This window comes from Neltuma alba, unplaced genomic scaffold (genome assembly GCF_004799145.2).
Source record: "Neltuma alba isolate B1F8T4 unplaced genomic scaffold, ASM479914v2 tig00010355_pilon, whole genome shotgun sequence".
NCBI classification, from domain to species: domain Eukaryota; kingdom Viridiplantae; phylum Streptophyta; class Magnoliopsida; order Fabales; family Fabaceae; genus Neltuma; species Neltuma alba.
This window is the reverse complement of record NW_021635264.1, coordinates 7,797-19,572: the sequence shown is the minus strand read 5'-3', so window position 1 is coordinate 19,572 and position 11,776 is coordinate 7,797. Positions and strand designations below refer to the sequence as shown.

The window sequence follows — 11,776 nt, the reverse complement described above, 5'->3', positions numbered from 1 at the left end:
TTTAAGAAAATAAAACTTCCTCTTCCAGTTTCAGCTTGGCCGAACCACTATGGTTCATTTTCCAAAAATTACAACTTTGGTTCTATGGCTTCCACCACTTGTTCTTTAGGTTTATCCTGCACCATTTTCCATTTTGAACACAATGGAAGCCTCAAAACTTTGAAAAACACATCCTAAGGTTTAGTTTTAAATGTGGCTAAAAGGCCGTCTAACAAACCCACCATGAAAAACTTCCAACAACATCTTAGACCACTTGAAAACATCATCATTTAAGGTGTTCTAACAAGATTTGCCAACAAAACTTCCTCCTCTACAATATATATGTTTTGGCCAGCATCAAAAGAGAAGAGAAACTATGATTTTCAACCATACAACTTAAGTAAACAAGCAAGGAATAATCTTAGAACAACTTACCAAGCTTGAATCTTAGTTGGAAGATCAAAGTAGCTTGCTTTTCTCTTGATTTCCCTTCAAGCTCACTCTTTTCTCTCTTGATCTCTCCTTGGCTGAAATAATGATCTGATTTAGGGGGAGGAAAAGCTCAATTAAGGCACCAAAATATCCCAACCACCATCACAAATGAGTTGCCAAGTGTCACCCTTCTACTTAGTCTTGAAATTTCTCTCTTAATTAAGTAAATCATAATGTAATTAAATTGCAAAGTCAGGATCCTCTCCACTTAATGCTTGACACTTGGAAAGCTTTAATTACCATCTATTAGAGGCTTGACAAGTGGCAACTTGTGGGCCAAGTAAAGTGCAAGACTCTAGTCTTCGCTTTATCAGTGTACTTTTACTCCGGATTTAACTTCTTTCCTATAATTACAGTGCTCTGGCCTCTGTAATTATTTTCTGTCAGATCCATAAACTATCCTTCTCATTTTTATCTTTCCAAATTTTCCTCTTTGTCTCAAATTTAATTTTCCAATAATTAAATAAAAAGGAAAACTAATTTCCTTCTCTTTAGTGATTTTTTCACTTTTCAAAGGAATTGGAAAAAATCTTGGATACTTGAGGCTCTTGTTTTAATTCTATAATGTCTTATAATTCCTTGGGATATCATCGGAGTTTTCTTGGGATTTTATTCTCCTTCCAATTATTTATTTGGAATTTTCCAAATAAAAGGCCTTAAACTAGCTTAAATCGCCCTTAAATTCCTTTGTAATTTCTCTAAGGGTAATTTGGTCATAATACCAATTTTATAATCCCATATAATTCTCAAGGAACATTGTCCTTAGTTTTATTTAATTTTTTGAGGCTTGGAAATATTTTTTCATAATTATTCTTCTATTTCTCCTTGTCATTTTTTACCCTTAATTATTTAGGAATATTTCTTATTCCTAAATGCCATATTACTAGATGTGACAATGTGGTCTAAAATGGTTCTAATTGAACTATAAGTCATTCTAGTAGTAAGTGTAACAATTTTGGTATCAAAGCCAGGTTCTGGAGTAGGATAGAACGCTCTGCTTAGATAATGTGTCAGTTAAAAGAAAAATTGACATATTGTTGCAGGAGAATATTACCGTTCATTTATTGGATGGCTTGGTTATTATAATGTAAGATGAAGTAGAATGGCTTGTTGTGGCTATAATAGTGACTCATAGGGTTTAGTTAACCAGAGGAGACCCAGGAGAACCTTTCACTTAATGGTTTGATAAGGATAAAGACTATAGCCTTGTAGCAGACTTCTACTATGATACCTTATAGGAGAGTAACCCTCCACTTGACATAGACACAGTTGCTTCTAATGATCCTCAGAGGATTGAAGTCATTAAAATATCAGATGATAAAGGGGCTGGACCAAGTGAGGTTAGACTACTTCCTAATAAAAAAGCAGACCCGACTGAGTGGAAGAGGGATGCTAGCCCAGGACACCCACACGTAGGTTCTAACCAAGCACTGAAGGCTCAAGGGTGTGATTTTACAGAGCCTAGTCAACTGTTATTCTCAAGCTCCTACCTAAGTGACATAGCTGGCCCTAGTACTGTGCCACAAGTACCTCGGCACTGGTTACACCTAGCCCAGTTACACCTAAGCCTGAGATCCACTGTCAGGAACAACTAAGAGAGAAGTTCAAATTCTTGGCAAGTTATATCAGGCAAGATGAGGACTAGCAAGACCTGACCATTTACCTAGACTACCTTTAGGGAGTAAAGGTGTTACATCATTGGGAACATGCCAACCTCTTAAGCTAGCTTCCTACACAGCTATCTATCTCTTTCTTTTCTTCTTGATCCTTAAAAAATTTCACTAGGGCTCTCCATCTTGACTTTACTATCTCTGAGTTCCTATTTATCTACTCCGGGACTTGAGATAGCTCCTCTATTATGGTACCCCAGCCCTAACAAGGCCATAAAAGTTTGTCCAGTTTAGGTAGCCACTACACCTTCTTAGTGGTATACAGACTCAACCCCTAACTATCTTGTCATTACTCTTTCTTTTAAGAGGGGATCTAATAGCTCTAAAAAGTCGCTACCTCTCTCCTTTTGACCTTTACTAATCTTACTCTCTGTGACCTCTGAGAGTCATTGTGTCTCGTTGAGATACCACCTCAATATTTGAGAGTTATTGTGTTTGTTTGTCGTGACTAGAATCCTTGTTTGTAATGATGAAAGTTACCACCTCCTCTAGGAATCACTTCTGTATTCGTTCATCGCCATCAATTCCCTTGGTTCATTATGACGAAACACACTCTTCCCTTAACCTCTCCTAATCTTACTTAGCTTCATTCATAGTAGCATAGCCCTCTGGGCTTCCGTTACGAAGTTCAATCCTAACTTTCAAATTCATCTCTATTTCTCTTAGGGATAGGATCAGGGTTTTGTTTTTATTGCTATGGGACAACAACCAATTCAATCCAATTACCATATCAATTTCATGGAAGGCACACATATCATATCTAAGGCAATACCACAGTGTTCATAATTAAGCTATGTCTTTTGATATAGACATACGAGATAAAAGAATGACTAGCACCCGAATCAAACATTGCAATCACTAGGGAGTTGTTAATAATGATTGTACCTTGGATCATTTCTGGAGACTTCTAGGCTTTTTCCCCCATAGGGGCAGACACTCATTCTTGGGTCACGGCCTTGACCTTTTTTGCATTTTGTGAGCATTCTCTTAAGAAGTGTTCAGGCTTACCGCATGTATAGCAGATATTCTGTCTGGCCTTACACGGTTTGTCACAATGACTCTTACCACAGGTTAGGTATTCCATGCCATTTAGGGGCTTGTCTCCTTTCTTATTCTTTTGGTTGTCCTATGGCCTTTTTGTAACATCCAGACTTTTAGGCCTAGAAGTTTCAGAAATAGCCTAAATTAAATAGGTTACCAGACCCCTGTGAGCAGAAGTCCCAAAGATGAAAAAGGAAGTTAAAGCAGTTTCAGGGACTAAACTGCAAAGTAAAAGTTTTAAGGGGCTAAAGTGTAATAAAGTTAGATGCTCCAGTAAAGTCTCGAAGGCCCAGAGAGAGAAAAGAGATTAGATATAGGCCAAAGGCTGAGTTACAAGCCTCAAAGAGAGGAATATATGAAGTTAAGTCCAACCAGGGACTAAACTGTAAATTCTGAAAGTTATGACCAACAGGGGTAAAAGTGGAAGAGGGTACAGAAAATTCTAAGAAAATCCTAGAAAATGGGAAATAATATTCTAAGGCTCTTCTATGAAGAGAAAAGATGAAAATACCCCTGAGGCAGCTTCAACGGAATTTATGAGGTTATTACCGGTAAAAAGTATACCATGTGAGGTAATTATTTAAAATAGCAAGAGACCTCAAAAATGTATACGAAAATGAGGTTAAATGGTTGAAAGGTTGTACTAATTTATAAAATTAGTCCCGTAACCAAATGACCAGTGGAGTGGCTTTAATAAATTAAAGAGCCGGTTTTGCCGATAAAAGGGCATTTTGGTAAATGAATTTTTATGCAAGGTTTAAAGGAAGTGTTATGGCCTAAGAAAATTCATAGATATTCTTTAAAATTAAAGAAAATTTATAAAGCAAACAGAACAATTTTCTGAGCTCCGAAAGGCCATAAAGAAAGCCAGAGAAACGTGGGCCAAGTAAATTCGGAGGAAGCTTATGAAACAAGTTTGATCCAACGGTTAGGATCTAATCTCCCATTTCCTCCACCACTTTCATGACACTTGGCATCTTCTAGAAGGTTGAGGTAAGCATGATGTAATAAGATGATGCAATGATGATGCAAAAGTCCACTTGAACTTCCAAACTTGCCCTTACCCTTTCTATTAGCCACCGAGGGCATTTTGGTCCATTCAAGCCAACTTTTTTGGCTATAAATAGAGCCTCTTCCCCTTCATATTTTCAGCCAACATGAGTTTAAGAGGGGAAACTCTGCCAAAATTTAGAGAGAAAAACGTAGGGGTGAAGGCCAAGAAGAAGGAACAAAGTTCAAGCTTCAAGATCAAGGTATGTGGTGGCTATAGCATCTGATTTGATACCTATTTTGAATTAGTTACTGTGTGTATCTGATTCTTAAATTTGGTATGCTTAAGGTACACTCTGTGAGCTTTAAATCCATAGGTAGAACACTTCATTTGGATATGTGTACGATTTATGGTGATTTTTCAAAGTTAGGATTTGAAATCTGGAAACAGTGTTGAACTTTTAGAAGAATGTCGAGTTCCGTACAATTCCGGTGCTGCTCAGCATAGAATTGGTTCCTGAAACTATTTTTCCCTTAAATTTAACTTAATTAGCTTTCAGTGAGACTTGAAAGCACTCAATTTGGATGTTTATAGATTTAATTATGAATTTTGAAAGTTGATCAAAAATTCTGGAGATTCTGCGTGAACAGTACCCGCGAACCAAAATTTCCAGATTTGATATTCTTGAATCTAAAGCCATCTAAAGTGGTTCTAATTGACAAGAAATGAATCATAAGGATTAGAAATGATGATATTTATGTTAGAAAAGCTAGAAAGAAAACCCTAAGACTACGAGAAAGGGTTGAGGTTCAAGAGAGCTAGCTTTGAACTTTATGTAATCTAATGGTCCTAATAGATTGTATGATCATTATGACTATGTTTAGGACCTTTGGAACATCCAAGAGAATGTTTGATGAGTTGACCAAAAGTTAACATGGTTGGAAAGTCAAGGGAGTCAAAGGAAAAGTAAGAGGAAGGCTTGAGGTGCAAGGTAGTGAACTTACCTATTGTCATTGCTTGATGTTGTATGCTTGTGTGTTGCCGTGTACATGTTATTGAATGTTATTGTGACATGTTTTAGCTGCTGTAATTGCTATTCATGATGAGTAGATTATGTCTCCATGGCCATGCATCAAGAAGTTAGCTTTGAGCATGCTAGTATGTCACTAATTAACAAGAGAACAAACAAGTTGCGTGTAGTGCATGAGCATCCATTTAGCATGATTAATATGGTATTGTTTGCTACTGAGATTCCCCCGAATCTCACCCCCTCCCTAACCAACCATTTAGGTCAATCAATGATGGGCACTAATGGCATGAGAAGCAAGGAGAAGAAGTGGAGAATTATTAATGCTAATGATTGATATTATTATTCAATGTATAATTCTCCTATGCTGTAAATTATGTTATGAATGCCATTACTTCAATGTATATGCTTAGGATGTTTATGGCATGAATGAAAGTATATGAGTATGAATGAGAAAGATTAAGCCCATGCTATGTATGTCAAAGAAATAAAAAGAATTAAAGTAAGGAGATATTAAAGGATAAAACGTAGGTCCTGAAGCAGTTAGTTTTGATCTTCAGTTTGACCTATCAAATGAATGAGTCAAATTATGAGATTTGGCAGACTTATAGTGCACATCCCAATCTTCAAAATGAGTGGTAAATCACCTCATTTGGATGTCTATACAAAGAGATATGAGTTTTCAAAGTTAAGGCGTAGAATCTGGAGAGTCCAGATTTTACCAAACGAATAGTAATCTTAATCTACTAAACTGTACGTTTTCAATGAGGATGAGTTTAGTTGAATATTTTTCCCTTAAAGAGAATTGAAACAGCTTTCTGTAGAATTTTGGAACACCTCCATACGATTTTTCTAGAATTAGTTATGATTTTCCAAAGTTGGACCTGTAATCTGAAAACTAGACAATGAACAGTAATTTTTCGAAAATTAACGTCCAAATTGAAATTTTCAAGTTTAAGACCATCCAAAGTGGTTTGGAATGATTCTAAATGACTGCTAAGGTACTATATAAGTAAGGTGTGACACTTTTCCTCTTCCTATTGGCATTAAAAGAGGTACCACCCTGATCTCCCTTCTCAGGCTTAGGAGGAACTGAGCTAGGCACTACCGGCACTGGGGTACTTTATGGCACAGCACTAGGGCCAACTATGTCACTTGGGTGGGAGCTTGGGAATAACGGCTAAGTAGGCTTCGTAAAATCACACCCTTGAACCTTCAATACTTGGTTAGGACCTACGAGCAGGTGTCCTGGACTAGCATCCCTCTTCCATAGGGACTGTTTTAATCCTCTGATCATTTTCTCAGTCATCCACCTCTCGTCATCTCAGTAATGGAGGTAGCTAAAGTAGTAAGAGAGACATATAAACTTAGCTAAGTACTCATCAAACAGCTCATTATCCCTCTACTTTAGGGTCATGAATTCTGCTTCCCTTTCATCCCATACTGACCGTAGGAAATATTTCTTATAAAACTACTTCAGGAGCACTTCCTATGTCACTCTTGTGTTCCGAACATCAAGAATAAGTTTGGTGTTCTTCCACTAGCGATCAGCATCTTTCTCTAACTTATAAATTGCCATCTGGGCCTTCCGCTCTGTTACGCAGTCTAATACTTTAAAGATCTTCTCTAGGTAGTTAATACAATCCTCTACTGCTTGGACATCAAACACTCCATCAAAAGATGGCAAATTGCGCTTGCAAGAGCAAGCCATCCACTACTAGATGTTATCAGGGTCTACTGCTGGCATTGCCAATCTAGGCAACTGTTCTAATGCTTGAGTTGCAGAAATTTCTTCTTCTGACTGCCTCCTATCGAGGTTTGCCACTGCCACTACTACTACTGTTGCTATCGCGACTTCACTTTCTTGTTCATGGTGAGCTTGTGCCACCCTCAAATCCTCAATAGTCTTTCACTGTTGCTCAAGACGATCTAGAATTAACTGTAGTGGATCAGGAGGGATCCTTGTGTCATGAACTAAAAGTTCTTTGGTGATGTGTTTCTTCTCTCTCTAACCATTGCAATAACTAAATGGAACACATAATGAGGAACCAGAAATAAATAACATGCTTGGATTTTACTTAACAAATATGCATACATCATACAGCTTTCATACATTAAGCAAAACAGTAAAAATATGTTCATTGACAAATCCTGGTATACTCTAAGTCTCCTAAAGAGCATGAGAGGCACTTGAGAATTGTCCTAAATACCCTAAAAGAGAAGTAGCTTGTGGCTAAACTTAGTAAGTGTGAGTTTTGGCTGCAGGAAGTCTGATTTCTCGGCCATGTGATTTCTCGAGAGAGAGTAGCTGTCAACCCCAGTAAGATTAAGGTAGTACTCAACTGGGAGAGACCCAAGACGGTGATCGAGATTAGAAGTTTCTTCTAACTAGCGGGGTATTACAGAAGATTCATTAAGGACTTCTCTTAGATTGCTCTTCTGCTGACCAAGTTAACCAGGAAGAACCAGCCGTTCTTATGGGACTAGAAGAGTGAGGCTAGTTCTCAGGAGCTAAAGAGAAAGCTCACTTTTACCCCCCTACTTGTACTCCCTGATCCTTCACAACCCTATATGGTTTACACAGATGCTAGCAAGTAGGGACTGGGATGTGTGCTCATGCACCAAGGGTGGGTAGTAGCTTATACCTCACGCCATTTGAAATCTCATGAGGAGAATTACCCAACCCATGACCTGGAATTAGCAGTGATAGTTTATGCATTAAAGTTATGGGAACATTACCTGTACAGAGCAACAATAGAATTGTTTTGCGACGACAAGAGCCTCAAGTATCTCCATGATTTGAAAGAGTTGAATATGAGGCAGCGAAGATGGATGGATTTACTTAAGGATTATGATTTTCAGACTTAGCAAAGTGAATGTGGTTGCAGATGCCTTGAGTAGAAAGGCAGTGCAGGTAGCATCACTAATGATCAAAGAGTAGAAGCTGGTAGAGGATTTCAGAGATTGGGGTCCTCTATATCAAATGTAGCTGATAGAGGAAAGTGGAGGTAGAACATAGTTTACAGCTTTACTCGAGGATCAAATTAGGGAAGCGTAGTCACAAGATTGGTGAGTAGAAATTTTCAAAGGAAAGTTGTCTAGAGGTGAGACTAAGAACATTAAAATTTCTGAGGAGGGGATATTGAAGTTTACAACTTTAAAATGCCTTAAGTAGCCAACCTTGGGCAAAAGATACTGTCAGAAGCCCATAAGAGCAAGTATACTCTTCATCCAGGAATGGCAAAGATGTATCATGATGTAAGAGAACTTTTCTGGTGGCCTAGAATGAAGAAGGATATTATGGAGTATGTGGCAAAGCGTCTCACTTGTCACAAGGTGAAAATAGAACATCAGAAACCTACAGGAGAGTTACAACCCCTGGATATCCCTAAGTGGAAATGGGATAGTATATCCATGGATTTTATAGTGGGGTTACCGATGACAGCAACTAAACATGATGTGATATGGGTCATAGTGGACCGTCTAACTAAGTCTGCTTAGTTTCTCGCTATGAATGTTAAAGATTCTCCAAAAAAGTTAGCGAGACTTTACATCAAAGAGATTCTTAGGCTGCATGGTGTCCTAAGTAGTATTGTTTCAGACCGAGACCTAAAATTTACTTCTAATTTTTGGAGGTCCCTATAGAAAGAAATGGACACTGCTCTCAGATTCAACATAGCCTACCATCCCCAGACAGATGGGCAGATGGAACGAACGATTCAGACATTGGAGGATATACTAGGTGCTTGCATTTTGAATTTTGGCAATAAATGGGATACATACTTACCATTAGTTGAATCACCTATAATAACAGTTTCTATTCAAGCATTCCAATGGCGCCATACAAAGCACTCTATGGGAGAAAATGTGGATCTCACTTATGTTAGACAGAGCTTAGTGAAAGAAGCATCTTTGGTCCGGGTATAGTGGATTAGACTTCCCAACAAATTAAAGCTATTCAGTAAAGACTTTTAATAGCTCAAAGTAGACAGAAGAGTTATGTAGATATGAGAAGGAGACTGCTAGAATTTGAAGTTGGTGATCAAGTTTTCCTTAAAGTGTCACCAACAATAGGAGTAAGTCGATCCCTGAAGATTAAGAAGTCATGTTCGAAGTATGTTGGACCGTTTCAGATATTGTCCAAAGCTGGACTAGTAGCACACAAGTTGGCCCTTCCCCCAAACTTAAGTCAAATTCATAATGTCTTCTATGTCTCCCAACTAAAGAAATACTACCCAGACCCGACACATTTCATAAATCATGATGACAATGTGGTCCGAGACAACTTGCCTTTTGAGGTCGGACCAGAGCGAATCATTGATCGAAAGGACAAAAACTGAGGAACAAGTAGATTCCACTGGTCAAAATAGTTTGGGAGGGTCTTTTACTAAAGGAAGCTATATGGGAGACGGAGATTGAAACAAAAGGGAAGTATCTCGAGCGTTTTCTTTAAGATATGCTTTAAATTTTGAGAACAAAATTTATTTAGGGGGAAGAAATGTCACATCCAATAACATGGTAATTAGGAATAAGGATATTTCTAAATATTTAAAGGCCAAAAATGATAAGGAGAAACAGAAAAATTTTGATGGAAAATAATAATAATTATTATTTTCCAAGTTCATTATGAAAACTTGACTAATTAAGGAAAACTAGTCAAAAATAATTATGGAAAAATATTTTCAAATCTCAAAAAATTAAGAAAAAATAAGAATAATGTTCTTTGAGAATTATATGAGGATATATAATTGGTTTTATGACCAAATTACCCTTGAAGAAATTACAAAGGAATTTAAGGGTGATTTAGGCTAATTTAAGGCCTTTTATTTGGAAAATTCCAAATAAATACTTGGAAAGAGAATAAAATTCCAAAAAAAAATCCTATGATATCCCAAGAAATTATATGAGATTATGAAATTAACAGGAGACCCTCAACTATCCAAGATTTTTTCTAATTCTTTTGACAAGTGGAAAAATCACTAATGAAAAGGAAAATAGTTTTTCTTTTTATTTAATTAATAGAGATTTGAGATATGGATAAAGAGGGCATTTTGGGAAGAGAAAAATGAGGAGAATAAATTATGGATCTAAGAAAAAATAATTATAAAGGCCAGAGTACTGTAATTATAGAAAAGAAATTAAAACTGAAGTAAAAGTGCACCGATAAGTGAAGACCAGAGTCTTGCAATTCAAATGGCTCACATTTTCCATGTGTCAAGCCCTTAATGGAGAGGATTTGAATTTTTCAAGTGTCACACCTCAAATGGAGAGGATTTTGACTTTTGGTAATTAATTTCAATAGGATTTAGTTAATTAAGAAAGAGAATGCAAGAGTAAAAGGGGTAATGACACTTAGATTTTCATTAATGATGGTAGTTGGGATATTTTGCTCATTAAGGGAGCTCTTCTCTCCCATTTTTCAGACTAATATTTTGGCCAAGGAGAGAGCAAGAGGGAAAGGAGAGAGCTTCAAGTGGAAATCAAGAAAAAGGAAGCAACTTTGATCATATAAGTGAGATTTAATGTTAGTTTTTTATTCTAAGTTGTTCCTTACCTTGTTTGCTTGAGTTGTATGGTTAAAAATCCTAGTTTCTCTTCTCTTTAGATGCTGGCTGAAACATATATATTGTAGGGGAGGAAGTTTTGTTGTTCAATCTCCTTAGAACACTTCAAAGCATGATAGTTCCAAGTGGTTTCAAGTGATTGTAGGTTGTTTTTGAAGTGATTTTTTTGTTGTTTTTCGTGAGGACCAATTCGGCCAAGACAAGAACTAGACCCTAGGATGTGTTTTTCATTGTTTTGATGCTTCCATTGTGTGCAAAATAGAAAATAGTGTAGGATAAACCTAAAGAACAAGTATTGGAAGCATTAGAATCAAATTTGTAATTTTAGATAATAGACCCTATTGGTTTGGTCAATTCAAAACTGAAAGAAGGGGTTTTATTTTCTTAAATCCAAATATATATTTGAAATCTACATGAAAAACTATGTAGGAATAGGTTAAGAGAGAATTTTTAGGGTTAAAGAACACAAACTCTAAAAATTAAAAGACAAAGATAGAAGCTTTAAAAGGGTTTAAGAATTTCTTGAGTTATGTTGTTAATTTTTCTATGGAATGGTTAATGATCTTACTGCCCCTTTTATGGTTTATCAGGTTAGGGTTTGAAATTTGTGAAGGGAAGGAAGAAAAACAAAGAAAGCTCAAGTCTTTGGAGTAAGGTAGCAAAGTTTAACCTAACTACTAACATTAACCTTGCATCGTTGATTATTGCATGATTAATTGCTATTATGTCAATAAACTTTCTTGATTGTGATGTGGCTACTCTTTACACTTTCTTGCCTTGGCCTTTGCATGATTGGGTTTGCCAAATGATAAGCATGCTAGTTCACCAATAGTAGTTAATATGGTGATGCATAATGATGATGCTTGTTGATGATATAGTTGGTTAATTTTGCTATTGGGATTTCATTAAAATCTCACCCTCCCAAAATAATCCAACATTTTAGGGCCTGAATCATCCAAAGGAAAGCTGTAAATTCAAGAGTAATTGTGGTGGTGAATCATGAGAAAATAAT

At 36.7% G+C, this 11,776-nt stretch overlaps 1 protein-coding gene across 1 annotated transcript; it reads left to right on the top strand.

Moving 5' to 3' along the window:
- Positions 1-9,207: 9,207 nt before the first annotated feature.
- On the top strand, positions 9,208-9,540 carry LOC114755952 (uncharacterized). Its single transcript, XM_028944846.1, has one exon. It carries the CDS (start codon positions 9,208-9,210, stop codon positions 9,538-9,540), a length of 333 nt encoding a protein of 110 aa, XP_028800679.1.
- Positions 9,541-11,776: the final 2,236 nt, after the last annotated feature.

Excerpts from the sequence above, each read along its gene's own strand:
- LOC114755952 (XM_028944846.1), top strand. The coding sequence starts at position 9,208 with ATGAGAAGGAGACTGCTAGAATTTGAAGTTGGTGATCAAGTTTTCCTT.